Source organism: Rhinolophus sinicus, chromosome 7 (assembly GCF_057876585.1).
Source record: "Rhinolophus sinicus isolate RSI-liver-muscle chromosome 7, RSI-T2T, whole genome shotgun sequence".
In the NCBI taxonomy this organism is placed as follows: Eukaryota; Metazoa; Chordata; class Mammalia; order Chiroptera; family Rhinolophidae; genus Rhinolophus; species Rhinolophus sinicus.
In genome coordinates this window covers 53622054-53642034 of record NC_142507.1, presented here as the reverse complement: position 1 = coordinate 53642034, position 19981 = coordinate 53622054, and the positions used below count along the sequence as shown (strand labels likewise).

The window sequence follows — 19981 nt, the reverse complement described above, 5'->3', positions numbered from 1 at the left end:
AGGGGCAGGGCAGCCCCAGCCCAGTGGGTGCTGCCTTCCAGGGGCTGGCACTGCCTACCAGCAGGTGTGCATTTGGGCAGCTGTTACTCCCCAGGAACATTTAGGCTGAGACAAGCTCCCCACCTCACCCCATGAAAGGGTCCTCGATTGAGAGGCCACACAGGGGCCTCAGGCTGAGGCGCTTTTGGAGAAGCCCTCAGACAGGTCTGTCAGAGGAACTCTCTGAATGAGATACTCTTGGAAGGACCCTTCCTTGAGACACTCACAGATGCCTCTCGTTGAGACCCCAAGTGCAGGGGAGCCCGAGAAGGAGACGCGGAGAGGGGCATTGGGAGGGGTCACCTCAAAATAGAAGCACAAAGTGAGCGGCCACAAGCCTTTACTGGGGATCCAAAGAATAGCTCTTCTGGAAGCACCGACTTAGGCAGAAACCCAGTGTTCTGATGGGGGTGAAGGCAAAGCGCATTTATGAGAAAGGGAAGGGGAATAATTACATGACTGGAAGGAAAGAATTTTTATGGGTGTCAATAAGCCGAGAAGGAATTTCCATCGGTGCCGATACGCTGACACAGAGATGCCGATTACAGGGAAGGCCTTTAATTTTCAGTCGTCAAGGCTGCTTTTGTGCCATCTTTGCAAACAGTGTCTGTGATACAATGCTTGCTGCTTTAGGCCCAGTCCAAAGGTTATTTTGCCCTGTTTTAACATTCTGAAGGCTCGAGGAGTCAGACAAACGAGGCAGTTCCTCTGGGAAGGCGGCTCCCAATCGGTTTTGAAGTGGCTCCATTTATGTGATTTTTTACAGGAGGTATGCTCTGGTCTCAGAGCTTAGAAAAGGAGCCGAGGAGCCCCACGCCCGCCCGGCCTTGCCCTGACCCCCTGCCCTTCTCCCTTCCTCCTTCCCATCAGGTGAGGAGGCCGGTGGGGTGGGGCAGCTGGACCTGCCCCCTGGGATGTCGTCCTGTGTGTGCTGTGGACTGGCTGGGTTAGGGAAGCCGTGGGGCTCTGAGGGAGGAAGGAGCAGGCAGCCCGACCAGTTTGGAGAGGTCATTAGCTGCCAGATAACTCGCTGGGCTCGCGCATGTGTGCTCTGGTTGAGGGGAGCCGAGGGGAAGCCAGGACAGCGCCCAGCCCGGCCCCTTCAGCAGGTTGCCCTGCTCAGGCCCCCCCTCCACCCCCCCAGTGAGTCCTCGTTCATCTCTTTGCCATCAGGAGTGAGCAAGGCTGGGGTCGGGGATCTGGGCAGGCTTGGTTGTCGCTATCCCAGTCGGCCTTGGCGGAAGGAGTGTGTGTGTGACACATCAAACTACAGAGAGAGATCCCTGGGGACGTCTCTTGGCCCACACACATGTCCCTCATTCCCTGTGCCACACACCCTGCCTTGATCAGCTTCTGCTTCTTTCTGGTTGTTGACTCAGGGCCCCTCCACGTCCCTGCCCTGCAATTCCTCTAGCTTGCCCCCACAGCCCTCCCTTTCTCCCTTCCCCACCTCCCCCTCCCCTCTCTGTCCTCTCAACTCTGCAGGCTGGTCCGGAGCCAGGGTCATCCCAGACCCAGCCCTCCACAGCTCCCTTCTCCCGTGGTAGGGGTGGGGGCGGGCTGCGGAGCTCTGGCCAGTGGAGGGTGGGGCCTACTCAGCTGGCTCACAGCCCAGGCGGCTGCAATCGCAGGGGTGGCTTAGGGATGAGGCCCAGCCCCCTGTCTCCCCTCCCTTCCCCCAGGTATAAGTGCTGAGCTCAGGTGAGCTGGCTCCTCCTGTCTTGTCTCAGCAGCTGCCGGCAGGTAAGGAGACCCGGGGCTTTTCCCCCAAGTGGGCTGCCCCCTGTTAAGGGGGCGCGCTTAGCCTTCCCTACCCTAGTCTGCCAGGGAAAGGGCTGGGGGCCAGGCCCTGGAGGCTGGCGTGTGTGTAGGGGGTGGTTGGAGGAGGACGAAGAGTGAAGCTAAGGTGAGGCCCAAGAGAGTCCCTCTGAGTGGGTTGGCCTGGGGGTTGTGACTTCAGGTCCTGGAGCCTGGGTGGGGATGGGGCCTTGTGTGGAGTTGGCCCTGATCCCTCGGATAAGGCCAGAGTATCTGGGGTGGGGCCAAATGGGGTAGTTGAGAAAGAAATGCTGAACTCTCCCCTCACCTTGGCCTCCCGGCTCCTCTAGGCAGATCATGAACCATCGGCCCCTCCTGGGCAGGCTGTAGGACACCACAAGTCACCAAAGGACCAAGCACGCCGGGCACCATGGGACAGTGTCGGTCAGCCAATGCCGAGGTGGGCCCATTCATTCCCTTCCCACACTGCTCTCCTCCACCCTAAGCGTCGTCTCCCCCCATTGACTTCAGCCCCTTACCTTGGCCTTGGCCTGTCCCCCAGACCCTGCCTATGAGACCTGAACCCCCTTCCACGCAGGGTGATGCAGATGGAGCCCTCCCAGGAAGAGATGCCTGGGCCACGTGCTGAGACCTGCCCTGCCCGGGGAGGGGAGGCCAGGGCTGGCAGGGAGAAAGCCTTGCCCAACCTGTGGCTCCGGGCAGAGGCCAGCGGGGTGAGGGGGCTGGAGTCTGGGCTCTGGAGTGGGCGGGAGCCCATGTGTCTTGCAGCTGCCTTCCGCCCTGTTGGCCCGGCCAGGCCCCTGGGGAAGCAGGCTGTCATAGGGCGGGGTGGAGCCTCCCTGACCTGGGTGATGTCCCTTGTCCTCAGGATGCCCAGGAGTTCAGTGACGTGGAGAGGGCCATTGAGACCCTCATCAAGAACTTCCACCAGTACTCGGTGGAGGGAGGGAAGGAGACGCTGACCCCCTCCGAGCTACGGGACCTGGTCACCCAGCAGCTGCCCCACCTCATGCCGGTACTGAGGGGTGACCCTGCCCCAGGCACAACCTGATTTCCCAAGCAAGTGCTCCAAGACCCCTCTCACAGGGCCACGGACCCTGGCACTAGCGACTCCTGGCCCTTCCCCTCCCACTGCCAGCGAGGCTCGGGTCCTGCTCCCTACCCCTGGGCAGGGCCGGGTGGGGAGATTGGAAGGTGCCGTCTTGCTGAGCTGTGGTGTCTTCCCTCCTCTCAGAGCAACTGTGGGCTGGAAGAGAGAATTGCCAACCTGGGCAACTGCGAGGACTCTACACTGCAGTTTGGGAGCTTCTGGGAGCTGATTGGAGAAGCAGCCAAGAGCGTGAAGCTGGAGTGCCCCACCCGGGGGAGCTGAAAACCTTCCCCTGCAATTGTTGGGGGGATGTTGGGAAAAGGGGACCTTACAGACTGGGGGCCTGGAAATAAAACTCCTCTCTCCACCACCATCACTATTCCCCAGCCCACACCTGCCTCACCTCTGCAAGGTTCAGGTGCATCGCAGCCCTTCCTGGGGTCCCTGCACTTCATCCTGGGGACCTCTGTGAACCCAGTGGGCTCAGGAGGCCCCACCAGGGGGAGGCTCAGGGGGCGGGTTGGGGCCTGGGATGCTGGAGGGGTGAGGACGGTGGAAAGGCCACGTCATTTGGTAGTGGGGCCAGGGCAGAGAGGAGCTGGGCTATGGGAAATGATTTGATAGGGCTGGATATTTGGTATTAAAAAAGGTCTCGGAGACCCTACCCCTTCTAATCTCTCCCCCAACCTGAACTAGCTGTCTGTCCAGTGCTATGTCTTCCTGCCTTCAGCTCTGCCCCTGCCACCTCCCAGGACTGTCCTTGGGCTAGGGCAGGGGACGTGAGACAGCAGGGGGGCGGTGGGACAGGCTGAGGAGGGTGTGACCTTGGGAGTGAGAGGACCAGCTGGGTGCTTGGGCATTTACAGAATGATGGTGGTTTTGTATCATTTGATTAATAAAACAATGCAAAAAGTGAAAGATGTCTTGACACCCCCTACCCCCCCACCCTGTGTCCATGGTGAGGGGTGGTTTGGGGTGAATGGCAGAGTCATCAGGTGGCCTGAGAACAGTGCAAGTGAATAGGGACCTACTTTTCCCCATGGCTTTGGGTTGAGGATAGTACCAGGCCCAAAAGGTGGAAGATCTGGTCCTCTGGGAGGGACAAGCTTCTCTTCACCGGTGGGCTGACCTCTGATAGGAGACGGCATGAGTGCACACCTGGGGAAAGGATGGGAACCCAGCTGTGCTGGAGCCTGGCTAAAGCAGGTCAAGGGGAATGGAGGCTGATGGCCTGCGTGTGAATCCCAGCTCTGCCACTTAGTGCCTTTGGAACCGTGGGCATGATTGAATCAGTCTCCTCATCTATGAAATGGGGATATTAATAGCACTTCCCCTACAGGGTCCATTGCTGCACATGACAGGTCCCAGCGATGGGGGTCAGGAGCTGGGCTGGCCTGGAGATGGAAGCCCAGGGGCCAGTCTGGTCCCTGGTGTCTGCCTTCTGACTCGAGCCCGCAGAAATTGGGCATTACTCCTGAAATCCCAAGGGCAAGGAAGTTTTGTGGCCAGCCAGGCTGGCCTGGAATGCTAACTGAACTTGTCTGTTTGGGGTCCCTGAAACTGAGCTTCCAGTGACCCAGGTGAGAAGGGCAGGTGACTGTCCTTCCCTTCCTTTCTCCACGGGGTAGGTTCTGTCAGGCCCTGCGGGGCTAGGAGGGTGGGGTTGGGGGAGTGCCAGCTTCTACCACTCCCTCTGGGGTGGGGGCGGAGGGGTGTTAAAAAAGGTGTGTATCCCTTTAACAAGGGCCCAACCCCAGGGCCAAGTCAAGAGGGAGCTCAGTCACTACCTCCCCACCGAGCCAGCTCAGCCAGGCAGGGAAGGAGGGAGTGGGACACTGGGCCTGCAGGGAGGAGTCCTGTCTGGGCTGAGCCGGGGTTGCAGCTTCGTGGTGCCAGAGCCCAAGCCCCAGAGCCGTGCTGGAGAGGAGGTGGACCGAGGAGGCAGGTGAGCACCCCAGGCCCGCTGGAGAGGCCCCACAGGCTTGGGGGGCCAGGAGAAGGGGCAGTGAGGGGGGCTGCCGGAGGCCGGGCAGAAAGGTTTCCTTAATTGTTAACTTTCCCCAAAGATCGGTTTGCCAATGGAGAGTTCTGGTGGGATTGGGGGCGGGAGAGGCCTGCAGAGGAATGGACGGAGTGGTGAGACCCCCTCCCAGCCTAGCAGCTGCCTGGGCTCCTCTCCAGGGGTTGGGCCTCTGGGCAGGGCTGTCAGGGACTTTGCCCGCAGCTGCTCCCATCCCCAAACAGAAAAAGGGTAAACGTGTGCTGGTGGGGGGTGAGGGTGGTCAGACCCTGGGCACAGGCCTTGCTGGGCTCTGGGAACTGTGTCCTGGGAGAGGTGACGGGGTCCAGGAAGAGCCAGGGAGGACCCAGGAAGCCTGAGAGCCGGAAGACAGGCACTGAGGTGGCTTCTCTGCACCTCAGGACACAGGGAGGTCCCTGGACGCAGGCCATGTGCTCTGAGAGCTGTTTCCCTGGGAGGGCGGACGAGACCCAGAGGAACCTGGATGACACCCCGGGGGAGCCTGGGAGCTCCGGGAGAGGGGCCTGGAGCCTGGGCAGCTTCCTCTGTACCCCAGGACCCAGGCAGGTTCTGGCTTGACTGGCTTTGTTTAGTGGAGCATTTGCCCTATAGAAGCGTTCCCTGTCGGCCCTACAGGGTGGGGGTGAGGACCGGGGTGCTGGTAAGTGGGGCTCAGACTTTCCCCATCCACAAGTAAACAGGTCTCTAGGTGCTGGGGAGGCCAGGGGCTGCCGTATGTGTGTCTACACCAAACTCGGCTGGAAAAAAATTCCAGACAACTTCACTTGTGTGGAAAAAATTTCAGGGGAGCAAGCTTTATCCTCCGAAAACACAAGGGGTGGAAGGTAGTAAATGGGTTACCCAAGCAGGGGGGGATCAAGAATGGCAGAATTCCTCGCTTTCTGTGTACATCAGGAGTCTTGTGAGGGTCAGGAAGGGTGAGGCAGGGCCACTGTGCGAGATAGTTGCCTCTGGAACGGGGAAAAGAGCATGAGACGCAGAAGGAGCAGAGACAGGGGCTGTGGAGGCTGACAGATGAATTTGAAATAGCCTTGCAGATAGAGTGTGGCGTTGCCAGCCCACTTCGGGTTGCACCTTCCCTGCATATCGAAGGCAGCTGGGACAAGCGAGTGAAGAAGGAAATGAATGGACGTGAGCACATGAGTTAGTGAATGAGTGAGTAAGCAAATGAGTGGTGAATAAATGAGTGAACAAATGTGTGGTAGATGGAAGGGACCCAGCGCATGCCAAACTGAGGCTTGAGAGAGGGCTGGGTGCTAGAGAGGACGGCGACTAGGAGGGCTAGGAGAGCCCAGGGACATACCCCAACACTTGGAAACAATGGAAGACTCGGGAAGCACATGTGGAGGTGGGAAGAGATGGTGATTTTTGGAGGGTGTGCTGGATAGTCAGGGCTCCAGGTTGAAGTGGATGAGAGAGTCGAGATAGGGGCTGGTTGGGAAGCACTTGGAGGGGTGGGGCCCAGAAACTGGGGGTGGGAGGGCAGGGCTGGCGTGGCTGAGATCCAGGTGCATGTTATCAGGGCAATTTGGGCTTTTGGAGAAGTCAGCAAGCTGGGCTGAGGTGGGCGCAGTGGGTGGGCTGGGGATGTGGGGATGGGGGCCTCTTGACTACTCGGTGATGAATCAGGCAACGAGAAGACAATGAGAGCTTTGGGGGAGGGTTGAGGGCTCCAGGTGAGAGGGCCCCTTGGAGAACAAGTGTTCCCCCCATTCCCACTTTTTGGGAAGGCTCCAATGTACATGTCGGGCACCTGTCCCCAGCTCTCAGGCCAGAATCTACCTACGGCTAAGTCAATGCAGGGCCTACCCCCTGATAGGACAACACGTTGTCCCCCCACAAACCCCATGCTTGGGGACCCTCTGGCCTGGTTGGTGGGAGGACCAGGCAGCTGGCTGTGGCATGGATATAGTGGGAAAGCTTGTCTCCTGGTCCCAGGGGAGGGAGGATGGGCTGGAGAGGGTAGGGACACCTGACCATCCCACTCTGACATCCTTGTCCAGGCGTGTTTCTAGCGGTGTCCATTTGACTAGAAGGTGAGGGACGGACTATTGGGGGGCCTGGGAATGGAAACCCAGAGCTGTAGAAGCTACCTCTCTGGGGTGATCACACAGCTGACAGCAGGTAGCTGACTGTCTCCTGGGTGCTCACCTGGGTCTTGCCTGCTTGACCACCAGAGGCCAAATAGGGGCTGGCGCGTGGTGTCAAGGAAGGGCGGGAGGCTCCCCTGGTCAGAGAAACAAGACTTCAAGAAGGCAGGTGGTGGGAGAGTTGGGTGGGCCTGGGGCAGGCGCACGCGTGGCACACCACCCCCAAAACTGCTCTCTTTCCCTTTTTTCTTCCTGTTTCCCACAAAATTCGTCACTCAGGGAAAGGGCAGGGATGGTTAAGGGTGGGGGCATTCTCTGAACTCTCTCCCCACTTGCAAAGCTTGGTTGAGAGTAGACTTGGCACAACCTTTGCTGAAATGCATTCAGCTTTCAAATTCCCAGGAACGACTGTCATGACCCAAGGGCAGCAGAGCAGACAGTTCAGGGATTGAGAAGAACAATTATCCGTCCTCATTTGTGAATGTTAGAGTGTTTGTATGAAAGTCTTACACACGTACAAACAGTGAACCACACGGCTACACACTTGATAAATAAAGAGTATGGAAAAAGAATATGGTTTCCTGTGATACTGGTTCCATGCTTATCCTTCTGGCCACGGACCAGGGGAGAGAAGGGCAGGATTCTTCGTCAGAAATGCCCCAGCCTGCCTCCTCTCCCTCTCGGCTCTCCTCCCTTCCTGCATCCTGGCCTAGTCTCATGCTTACTTCAGAAAATACTTTGCAAAAGAAAAATCTTAGAAGGCTGGTCAGGGGCTTTGGACACCTGGCATCAGGGCTGGCAGGAAGTGGAGCATTAATAGAAACCTACTTTGAGCAGAGCTTTGGGCTGGGCCATGCAAGGTAGGGGAGATGCAGAGATTAAAAGCAGGGAGGTGGTACAGTCAGGATTTTAAAAAGATGGTCCCAAGGCCGAGAGTCTTTCTGTTTGTTTAGTTCAGAAAACACGATGACTGTGTCATAAACCCTCTCCTTGCTTCCAGGAATGTCTGGAGTCTGGGGAGACAAGACCCAAGAAGACCAGTTAGTGGGCCCCAGGGAAGGAGGGCACCGAGGGCAGGGGTCAGGGCAGGCTTTAGTAGGCGGAGAGGGCAAGGCAGCAGGCATGGGACGAGGACAGCCACGAGGGGATTAGAGAGCAGGGGGCAGGGCAGAGGCTGCCGTGGGGCCTGGCGAAGCACACCTCCCTTCCAAATTGAGCTGTGGGCGTCCGGGCCTGGACGGCGGCTGTGCCTACCTTCCCTTGCCAGGCCCGGATGGGCAGGGTGGTTGCGGCTCATTCCTGGGCTTGGGGGCGGGAGGGGAGGTTCATTTGCCCGGGTTCACTTGGGGGGGCTCTGGGCATGGGCGGCGACTCACAGTGGATCCGCCTGCTCCCTCATATCCTGTTGTTCAGAAGGCTGTATCCGCTGGGATGTGAGTGTCTTTGTCTTGGGGCCAGGGGGTGACTGTGGCCTTGGGCTGGCCGCCGGCTGGCTGTCTCCAGCTGGGGCAGACCGGGCCTGGCTCCTCCTTAGGTAATGGGGTGAGGGATTCTTGGGTCCTGCTGTATATTTCAGGGTGGGCATGAGGGAGGCGAGGCTGGGGGAGTGTGACTGGGGGCCCGCAGAACGTCATACTCAATGGATAGGGCATTGTCCTGAGATGCTGGCCTCGTTGCCCTGGTGCCTGGCTGAAGGGACTGGGGAGGGCTGCGGTCTCTGCCTCCTGCTTTGTTGCCTGGCGCTGGGGTCTCAGCCAGTCTTGGTGGGGGACAAGGGCTCCGGCCCCTCCAGCCCCCTGGCTCATCCTAACAGTTCCTGGCAGTTTGTCCCCAGGGCCGGGGACCTGGGTGGGCTAGGTGTGCAGAGGGCGGAGGGCTGGGCACTCACTCTCCTCTTCCCACGGGAGCCTCTTGCTGTCTCTGGGACTCTGACAAGCCCAGTGCCTGGGGCTGGGGAAGGACCTGGAGAACCTGTTAGGCGGTTGAGCTGGGGGACACCTGCATTAGAGGAACCACATAACTCTCATTCCAGGGCCACCCCCACGCCCACCCTGAGCCTCCCTTTCCTTGCCTCCTCCCTCCAGCCTGGGGGGGCCACGGGGGGTGCGGGGGTGGGAGGAGTTTGGGCCTGTGGGGTCTCTTCTCATGTGGGCTTCTCGTGGGAGCCAGGCCCCGTGGGAGTCAGGCAGTGAGATGGAGGACAGCTACACGGAGCTGGAGAGGGCGGTCGTGATCCTGGTGGAAAACTTCTACAAATACGTGTCTAAGCACAGCCTGGTCAAGAACAAGATCAGTAAGAGCAGCTTCCGAAAGATGCTTCAGAAAGAGCTCAACCACATGCTGACGGTACGGCCCCCACGCACGCCTTGTGTCTCTCAGGCCCCGAAGCCCTCGTGCTCTCAGGGCGGCCTCTGTCCTTTCAGAGTTACACACACTATAGGACCTCGACCCGGCCCAGGCAGCTGTCCTGGGGGGTTCGTGGAGGGGGGTGCAGGCCGGAGCCAGTGAAGACTCGGCTCCCATTTACCAGGGGCAGCAGCTGCCAGGCCCGATCCTGGGCCTCCGCCGAGGTCCTGCCTGGGGCTCAGTGGGGCTGCCGCTCTCCACATTGCTGACGCTGCTTCCTCCCCAGGACACCGGGAACCGCAAGGCTGCTGACAAGCTCATCCAGAACCTGGACGCCAACCACGACGGCCGTATCAGCTTCGACGAGTACTGGACCTTAATAGGCGGCATTACCAGCCCCATCGCCAACCTCATCCGCCAGCAGGAGCAGCAGAGCGGCAGCTAGAGGACCCGCCACCGTCCCTTCAGGGCACTGTCCCGATGCCCAGCCCCTCTTGCTCTCCCCAGGATCCTTCCTCAGCCTCCTGCCCACCCAGGCCCCACCCTCACTTCTCCCTCCAGACCTTCTCCTGACCCTTGCTGAACAGGGGGAGGGGGTGATGTCAGGGTCCCTTTGTGAACATCTCAGTCTGGGGGTGCCTCCCTAAGGGTCTCAGTCCCTGGAGCCAGCAGGCCCTGGGGGCCCCTCTGTGAGATCTCAGTGCTGTTTGGGGACCCCAAGAATTTCCTCAGTCCATCCCCTCTTCCAACAGCTGGTGTTCCTGCCTGATTCTGAGTTTCTCCGACCTCCAGAGGTCAGCTCGCCGCCCTAGGTTTTCCTGCTCCTGGCGGCAGCAGCAGACACCTCTTCCCTCCCGCCCCAGCCCCCGTGCTCGGCAGAGACTTCCAGGAGCTACCTTTCGGCTGCCTCTGGGTCTGGGAACAGCTAATCAGGGTTGAGCCCCCTCCCTCCTGCTCAGTCACTGAAGCATGGCAGTAAAGGCTGGATTTGCAATTTGTATCCCTCACCCGGCCCCTATGTGATGCTCATTAAAACCTTCCACTCCCTGTCACCTCCTCGAGCTTGCTGGTCTTTTCACTGGGCCCCTGAAGCAAGGGGGACTCTCGCAGAGAGACCGGAGGGCAGAGAAAGAAAGAAGTAGAATCCCTGGATCTCAGCAGGTGCTGTCAGCCCTGGGCCAGCAGCTCCCTCCCTCCTGGTCCAAAAGGCCCACCATCTCCGGGGCCTCCTAGCCCAGACTCAGACTCAGTCGGCTTCCAGGTACACAGTGTGTCTCGTTTAGGCCTCAGTGCAATTCTGTGAGACAGGGGCCCTGACGGTCAGTCTTGAGCCATGAGTTATGCTGAGGCCCTGAATCGTCGTCACCAACAGATTATTCTAACACACAGGGAAGGTGATGGGATGGGAAAGTGGGTTCAAGGACAGGAGTGTGGGAGGCCAGAGTTGGAACCGGGCGGGGAAAGGAAAGCATGACTGGTAGCAGCTGGAGGGAACAATGCCAGCTCCTCTGTGTCTCCCCTGCTCTTGCATGGCACGGGCTCCTTGGGAGGAGAGGAACGGCAGCAAGCCCAGCCTGCAGGGCTCTGCACCCCTGGTTTCCAACCCAGGGCAGTGTGTCCCTCAAGGTTGCAGACTGTTCAAAAGATGCACAGAGAGTTACGGGAATCCATTTGGATCTGAAACTGCTCTGCCTCAGCACAGGCCTGCGGTTACGGCAGCAGGCCGGTCTCCCCACCTCCTTCACAGCACCCCTTCTCCAGTTAAAAGTGACTGAATGGTGAAGAGCTCCTTCGTCCTTAGGGGAGGGGGGATGCATGTTATAACTGGGGTAAAAAAGAACCATCACAAGTTTACTCTCTTGTGGGGGCAGAGCCCCAGAAAGTAGTTTACAGGCTCTCGGCCTCACGTGGAAGGGTGCTGGCTGGGGTAGTAGATGGCCATCAGCTGGGGCTGGTTGGCCGTCAGCTGTAGCCATTGAGCCATTAGCCACTAATATAACTGCTGCGGCTACGAAGGAAGAAGAGAGAGAGAATGGGGGCTAGCAAGAAGATGGCGGCTGGGCTGGCAAGTGTGGATGGCGGTTTGCGGACAGTGTGGATCCAGCCTCCAGTGAGAGTATAGTGCCACCAGAGAGAATATAGTGGTATGACTCCCCTACCTATGGCTCCGTGGGTGTTCCTTTTTGGCCTCACCATATCCTGCGTTCTTGTGTGGGGAGCGGAGACCCCGCAGGCTGCCCTACACGACACTCTTCACACATTTTAAGTGTACGTTACAGTGTGGTTAACTATGTTCGTTGTACAGCCGAGCTCCAGAACGTTTTCGTTCTGCACGACTGCCCTCCCCCAGCCCCGGCAACCATTCTACTTCTGTTTCTATGAGTTTGACTGTTTTAGACACCTCATGTAAGTGGGATTACGCAGTGTCCATCTTAGTTTATTTCACTTCAGCTGAATCTCAGCAGGTGCCTCTGTAGTTTACAGATTGTTTTGAGCTACAGACCCTGGACCCTGTGAGCTCAAGAGAAACGTCTGCCCCTCCCTTAATTACCTAGAAGAACTTGAATTAGGGGTCTTCCCATAATAAGACATTATCACAGAAAACCTCTTCTGGCGTATCTGTAGGGCAGGGCAAACTTCTATTGATGAAGCATCTGCTCTTCTTACCAACCTGCAGTGACCGTTTGATGCCCCCAAGGCCTCTTACCCCGTCGCTAGCTCAGGGTGTCTTATATACTCACGTTCCTTTTCTGTCTCTGAACCTTTTGTGCATGTGGGACCTCTGACTCTCGCAGGAATGCGGGGTTCCCATACCTACATGCATATTAACTTTGGTTATTGTATCTCACTAATCTGTCTCCTGTCTATTTGGTTACTAGACCAGCCAAAAGAACCTTGAGGTTGGGGGAAAGTTTCTTCCTCCCCCACATTATCACATTTATATTATATACGTTTAAATGGATGAGGGAGGGCATCAAACCATTGTGATGTTTACATTTCATCAAGCACACGTTTAAAACAGTCCTAATGATTTTATTTAAAAATGTCACAATAGCAAAAGCAATTCAGAAAGTATACCCTCTGCCATGACTTACACTTACCACAAAAATCTTAGCTGCCAACATGAAATACATGCGAGGCAGTACATAGTTTTGTTTTATTTTTCCAAAATTCCTTTAGGGAGGACAGAAGCAACCCCCAGAAGACAGACCATTGCCTTAGAGAGCCCCAGAGTCGCCCTGAGTGAAGGGTGAGGTCACCTGGGAAAGCTGTGGAGGAGGGATGAGCCATCCCATGGAGGAGGTGTGAGCGATCCCATGTGATATCCCCGAGGCAATTCCTTCCTGCCTCATCCCTTCCAATGACTGGCTCCTCATTTTCCAGTCCTCCACACTGAGCCCCTCTTAGAAGGGGTGGGGGGTAGAGGGGGAGCGGAGTGGGGAGTCGGTGGGCCAACCCCAGCCCTATTCCTCAGGACCTGCTCCCTGCCTCCTTGAGAGAAGGGGCTGTGCTCCCTTCACCGCTCTCGTCTGTGTCCGGAGCCCTGCATTCCATCTGCCAAGACTTCAGCACAGCTGGCGGGAAATGAAGCGTTGTGTGACCCCCATTAGAGGCCTGTTTCTAGGCGGTCTAAGCTCAAGCCCAGAGAGCTAGGGAGGACACTGCACTTGGGTAGAGGTCAGAGAAACTTAACAGCAGACAAGGCTTGGGCTTCAGGGCCTAGCGCCAAAGAGGCCCCAGAGGGACGAAAGCTGCCACTGCAGGGTCAGGCAGCTCAGCCTGAGGCTCCCTGGGGAGCCAGGGGTGGGGGGAGGGCAGAGAAGGGCAGCCTTCCTCCCTCACCCTGGAGTCCAGGGACCAGACAGCCTGAGCAGAGCAGGGGAGAAGGAAGGGACTGGCAGCAGATCTCACACTGGTCTGAAAAGGGTCCCTGTGTCTGGGGTCTCACGCTGGCCTGGCTTAGTATCTAAACCACATGGCACTGAGTGGTGGGTGCCTGATACCTTGCACCTGTCAAACCCATCTGTAGCCAGACTTGTCATTCTGTAGTGTGAGAACCTGGCTTGTTTAGTCACATCAGGGTGACTAAACCACCTGTGTCAGCCTTTGTCCTTCCCGTACTTTTGGATTTTCTTTCTATTTAGATCCCTAGTACTTCCTTTTAAAAACTATACAATCCTTTCTGCTTGTTCAAGGTTAAAAGTTTAAAAAAAACGCTTTCTCATCTGAGTCTCATTTAGTCCTTCTGACAACCCTGTGAAACAGGAATGACAAACAGCACGTTATAGGTGAAGGCAAGGAGGCCAGAGAGGTGATGTGACAAGCCAAGGACGTACTGCTGGTGACCTGTGACTCAGCCCTCATCTAACTCTGTGGGGACTGCACAGAGGGCAGAGGCTCTTGTCCGAGTCTTAGCCCCAATAACTATGGAGGGTCAAGAGTGCCCCTTCCAGACGCTGTGTGGTGGCTGTGGTTGCCTCTGCTGCAGACCCATTCATTCATTCATTCATTCATTCATTCATTCATTCAGAATATAGTACCTTGTAGGTGCCATTCACAGTAGATGCTGCAATAAAAATGGTAGAAACAGATTTAGTTTCTGATTTTATGGGGCTATCACAGTTTAGAGAAGATCACAGCAAGTGATCACATAAACAGGTGGATAACTTCTAAGGGACAGACTTACAGAAAAAAGTTATAAAAATAGGACAATAACACACGTTCTTTATAATAGAAAGTGCTATTTAAGTTTTACTTGGAGATAACAAAAGAGAAAAATATCACGGAGGAAATGAACAAGTTACTGAACTGCGGATACATTTTTGTCATCATGAGAAATATTAATTTGTAAAAGATTTTAGAGATAAATGTTAGAGATAAATGTTAGATTCATGTTAGAATCTTTGGATTGTGCCCAAAGGCTGAGAAACATAGTACATTTACACTTAACTCCCGTTCCCCTGTGTCAATCTACCAATTGCTGATAGTTATATAAATTCACTTTCAAATGTCCACGTACACAGTGTTTGCATTCTGTTTCGTAAGCATGGCTTCCAGTGCAAGTTCAGTCTTAGTTCTATGAATTCGGTTCTCACTCGCAAATCCTTTAGCCTGGTTTCTTCATACCTGCCTCCTTTACTTGATTCATCATCTGCTTGGTTGGATTTCAAAGGGCTGTTGGCTTAGACATTCCTGGAGCGCTTTCAACTTCAGCCTGTTGCTGTTTGGCAAGGCATACAATTCTCTGGTCATGCATTCTTTCTCTCTGAGCTCTGTAGACATGGCTCCACTGTTGGCTTCCATTGCAAGGATCCATGGGACAAATCTCAGGCTGACCGGATTTCCCGGCCTTGTTTTCTCTTCGTGGATGTTCTCTCTTCGTTTTTTACGTTTTCCTTTCCTACTATTTTAATGATGAAATATTTCAAGCGTAGAGAATAGAAAAGTATAGAAAACAGCACAATATTCAACCATAAGCTTTGTTGAATTTGAACACTTTTTAAATATTTGCTTTAGGTTACTTAAAACAAATAGAACTTTCAGATTTAGTTACAGGACTCCATGTGCAATCCTATATTATACTGGCTCTCTCCAAGCCATAGCCACCATCCTGAATTATGTGTTTATGGCTCCCTTGATTAAAAACATAATAATTTTGATCACATATGCTCATATTCCTAAGCAATGTACTATTTAGTATTGCACATATTTGCACTTTACGTGAATGGTGTCATGCTGCATAGATTCTCCTGCAACTTCCTCTCTGTTTTAAATAAGAGATTTATCCATATTGATGGAGTTCATCGCATTTTAGTTACTGTATCATACATACTTTAGTGCTTGAAAATGCTCTAATTTGTCTGTATTCCTGTTGAAACACATTAGGGCTGTTTTCAGGGGTTTTTGTTTTGTTTCGCTGTTTCTGTGTAATAACGATTCTTTGGAATTTACTGAGATTTCTTTTGTGCCCTAGAGCATATTTAATATTACATGATTCACACGTGCTAGAAAAGAATGTGTATTTTTTCTTTGTTGGGCATAGCATTCTATGTCTACCAATAGCTGGAATTTGCCAATAATGTCATTCAGCTGTTTTATATCTCTGCTTATTTTTGTTTCCTTATCAATCAGTTTCTGAGAAGAGTGTGCTAAAATCTCTAACCATAATTTATTTATTTTTTATTTTTTCCAGAAGTGTTGTTAGTTCTTGCTTTATGTATTTTAAGGCTATGTTATTGGTATTTTTACGTTCATGATGTTTGCATTTTTTTATATTATGTTTCACTTTGTCTCTTACATTTTTCATCTTGAGTTCTCTTTTGTCAAATATCAAAATTACTTCCGTGATGTTTCTTATGCTTCAGATTTGCCCGGTGTACTTTCTCCTATTCTTTTATTTTAAATATTTTAAAAAGAGTTTTTCTTTGAAGTGTTTCTCTCGCATGCAACATATTGCTGGAAAAGAAAAATTTAAACCCAATTTGGGAACATTTGCCTTTTAAGTAATGAAGTTCCTTTGTTCATCTTTATTACAAATACTATTATATTAGGACTAATTCTGCCATTTTATTTTAATTTCCCATATACTCTGTCTTTTTTATTTTTATTTTTTTGCTTTTCATTGTATAGAGCCAACTTTTTCCTTATATTTTAAGTTACACATTCTGTATTTTTTAAAGGTTGTGATTACTTTAGCTTAACTCCATGTTACTCCTTTGAATAATTTCTAAGTTTATCATTCGTTTTATATTTCCCTTAACAGGAAAAGTGCTTTTTCACACCCCCATTGCCCTTTCCTCTCTCCTGTATTTCCTCATTTTACAATTCTTAAAATTCAGGTTGATGCTTCTTTTTTGCAAGTCCCCAACCCAAGGCTAGCTCTCTCGTCCTTTATGTACTTTTCCTTAGGCCGATAATAAAACCCTGTGCCAAGACCTTTTTGCTTTCAGCTTATCTGCTGACAGAGTCCAGCTGCAAATACAATCTTCAGCAGCTGGAGACTGTTCTCCCACCAATCATTCCATTCCCATCCTCTCTCCCTCTCTCTCTCAATCCCTTCTTCTTTGGCCTTTACAAATAATCAGTTTTATTATATTATTTAACCAATTTTACTCCCCGTATCTCAGGCATCATCCTGATTTGTTCATCTTCTTATTTGAGTACTTTTTTGAAGAGTGTGAGTCTTCTTGCATCTAGTGTTTCTGTTGAGAAGTCTGACGCCATCTTGTTATTTGTCATCTACTATCTGGAAGTAGGTGGCTTATGGATGGTTTGGTGGATGGTTCTGCTCGACCCTACCTGGTTTGTATGTTCCCAGTGTCTCATCCATTTTCTAAGCAGCAAGATGAAGGAGTGGCATGTTCTCTGCTATTAAGGGCATGAATCAGAAGTTGCATATATCACTTCTGTCTACTTCTTTTGGCCAGAGCTTAGCCATGTGGCTATACCTAGCCGCAAGAAAGGCTGGGGAGTGTGGCCTTCACTTGAACTTACAAGTAAGGGTTCTTTTGCTATGAAAGATAAGGAGAAAATAGGTAATAGACCACTAGCAGTGTTTACTACAAATGTTATTTTATACCTGCCACAAAAAATAAATTGGGCAGTATTTCCTCTTTTTCTAGACTCTGGAAATATAAGTTTATATAAGACTTTATATAAGACTTTTCCCCCCCGCCTTGATTTGGTAAACTTGCCCATAAAAACCATTTGGGTCTGTTTGTTTGTTTGTTTATTTATTTATTATTATTATTTTTAAGGAGGGTGCACCTCACAGTGGCCCATGCGGGGGTTAAATCGGCAGGCAAGCTTGGTGTTATCATGCTCTAACCAACTCAGCTAACCGGCCACCCCTTGTTTTATTTTTAATTTTCATATTTTTGTATGTAGACGGTTAATACTGATCCATTTCTTTAATGGTATAGGTCATCCGATTTTCTCTTTCTTCATCAATATTGGTAAATTATATATTTTTCTGCAAAACTGCTTATTTTATGGAATTTTTGAAATTTCAATCTTAGTTTTACCTGGGGAATACGGTTAATCTGGTTTAAGGGTATGGGCCTTCAAAGTCACTTTACTTTTCCCAAGTACCCCAGGGCTATTCCCAATTTCCTACCGCTTTTATGTTAATTTCTTATTTTAGGATTTTCTGAACCATGCCAGTCATGTAAATTAAAACCTCAAATCCATATGAAGGCAGGCCATGGTTAAAATTTCTCTAGGAAAATAATTTTTTGCTATTCAGAGCCCAGGCCAAAATATACAAACTTCCTTGGAATCTCATTTGGCTGGCGACAGACTTTTTTCTTTTAGCCTATTCTTTCACTGAGGAAATTGGCCTTTGAGTATCTTTGCTCCATGTAAGGGGCTTTCCAATTCCCAGCTACTTGTAGATATAAAGACTCATCTCTTCTCAACGATCTTTAAAAACTGAAGCCCCTTGTTTCCTGAGACTAGAGACCACCCTTTCCCAGGGACAGCTGTGGACAGCTGTAGCATGAACTCGTGCTGATTTCGTTTTAGTTCCTCCTTTGCTTGGAGGCAATCTGAAGATTCATTTTATTTTCTTGTGAGCTTAGCTATGAATTAAAAAGAGTAGACTGTCGTGTTTTGATCAGCTGGAAATGGAAATCTTATTTCTTTTCCTTAATACAATAACTTCATCAGACTATGTCTTGGATTTGATAATTCTGGATCATTTTTTTTTTCTCTTTAGAATTTGTTGTGCCCTTGAAATCCAAAGGCAAATCTGATTTATTTTAGATTATTTTATCCTATTTGCTTTGTTCTTTTCTTCAGGAATACCAGTTATAGATTGGTTGGATTTTTTTGTTTTCCACATTTTTCGTTCTTTCTACAATGATTTGTTGTGCCTTTCCGTTTCATATTTAGGATTTTCTTGAATCTGTTCATTTTGTTCCTGATTTTGTTTTCCATTGTGTTTATTCTATTTTAAAATATGGCCTTCGTCTATGGAATGTTTTAATTTTTTAAAAATATCTTTTCTGAAGTCTTCTAATTCTTTCTTCTTTTCCATATAATCTTTTCTTTGAATCTTTTATCTCTTTTATTTATTTATTTTTATCCCCCCCCCCTTTTATCTCTTTTTAAAAAATTGTATTTGCAAAAGATCACATTAATGAATTTTTTGGTCTGTTTTTGAGATTGTGTTTTTCTGATTATTTTTGACTTCAGGTGGAGCTGGTGATGAACTGAAAGATGGCGTGCTGTAAAGTAGGGTGGGAACGTGGCGGACCTGGGCGTGTGTGGAGTGGTACCTGTCCTCTCAATTTTTGGCTTTTGGGAGATAGGGTTGCATCACAGGAAAACTTGGTGGCATGCAGTCTGATATTTCCTGCTTCCTCCCCTGCTTCACCCCAGTTCACTGTGGGGGCATCCCCGATTGGGAGGCCACGTCACAAGGCAATAGGAGTATCGTGGCAGCATGGTTTCTTCCCCCTACCCCTTTCCTGCTGTCCTGAGGTGTCAAGCTTGATCTCCACAGGGACGTCTCTTCTCAGCTTGTTCTCAACCTCAAATATTATTGCCTTAAATCAAAGAGACATTGGGTACCCCTTTTGGTGGGGTTCTACCCAACGGTTTGGAGAGCATGTCTTTCATGTAATGCCCTTGCTTAGATCCACACATAGTTATATTTGGCAGGCACCCTTCATGATTCGTGGCTTGATACCAGTTTCAAGTTATACCAGTTTCATTAAACATGGTCTTTTCCCCTCTCTACATTTCATTTTGTTTGATTATTCTCAGTGAGGTTCCAAAGTGGAGAAACAAAACAAAAATCATGCTCTCTACTCCGCCATCTTTCATCGAGAGTTCCCCAGCGGCATCTTTAAGATTAGATTAGATTATTCCATTACTTAAAATACTCCAATGGCTTCCTGGTGTACTTAGGTTAAACCCAGACTCCTTACGCTGGCCTATGAGCCCTGCATGAGGCGATGGCCCTGACCTCTTCAGTTTCATCTTGTGCCATTTTGCCCTTTACCATCCATGCCCCAGCAGACTGTTCCAGTGCTTCGTTCACTCCCCAAACTCCTTCCCATCTTTGGGCCACTGCCTGGAAAGCTCATCCTCTACTCCTTGTGTGGGTAACTCCTCATCCGTCAGGTCTCAGGTGAAAGGTCTCCGCCTTAGCAAGCCCTGTCCTGAGCACCCTACCCAGGTGGTGATTCTCAATCATTGCACCCACTGGTTTTCAGGCAAAGCACTTACTACAACTTGCGAGTCTGCATTTATTTCCTGTCTTCCCCGCTTGATTACCTGTTCCACCAGGGCAGAGAGTAGATGTGTTTTATTTGCTGATGTATCCCCAGGGTCTAGTGCAGTATCAATGTCTAATAAACATTTACAGGGCACCTGAATGAAAAATGAACTGGAGAATTGTGTCCTTGAGAGCCACACTGAAGAGTTTAAAGGATGAGGTGGTCAGGAGAGAGATCCAGGAGGTTTTTGAACAAGTGAGTGACAGAATGGATAGCTATGATGAGAATGCATGAGGAAGGGAGAACTGGTGTCCAGGAGGAGACTGGTCAGGAGGTTGCTGTCCCAGGACAGCTGGGGGTGAGGCGGTGGCTA

At 51.6% G+C, this 19981-nt stretch overlaps 2 protein-coding genes across 3 annotated transcripts; both read left to right on the top strand.

Moving 5' to 3' along the window:
* The first annotated feature begins 1627 nt into the window (after window positions 1-1627).
* On the top strand, window positions 1628-3826 carry S100A14 (S100 calcium binding protein A14). Its single transcript, XM_019713326.3, has 4 exons — window positions 1628-1782; window positions 2148-2257; window positions 2687-2833; window positions 3053-3826. Exons 2-4 carry the CDS (start codon window positions 2228-2230, stop codon window positions 3188-3190), a joined length of 315 nt encoding a protein of 104 aa, XP_019568885.2. The 5' UTR covers window positions 1628-1782; window positions 2148-2227; the 3' UTR covers window positions 3191-3826.
* Window positions 3827-4682: 856 nt separating this feature from the next.
* On the top strand, window positions 4683-10437 carry S100A16 (S100 calcium binding protein A16). Of its 2 annotated transcripts, none has more exons than XM_019713331.3 (3): window positions 4683-4853; window positions 9209-9385; window positions 9672-10437. In XM_019713331.3, exons 2-3 carry the CDS (start codon window positions 9233-9235, stop codon window positions 9828-9830), a joined length of 312 nt encoding a protein of 103 aa, XP_019568890.1. In that variant the 5' UTR covers window positions 4683-4853; window positions 9209-9232; the 3' UTR covers window positions 9831-10437. The 2 variants fall into 2 exon arrangements, with proteins under 2 accessions (XP_019568890.1, XP_019568891.1); XM_019713332.3 differs by lacking the exon at window positions 4683-4853 and adding an exon at window positions 8418-8573.
* Window positions 10438-19981: the final 9544 nt, after the last annotated feature.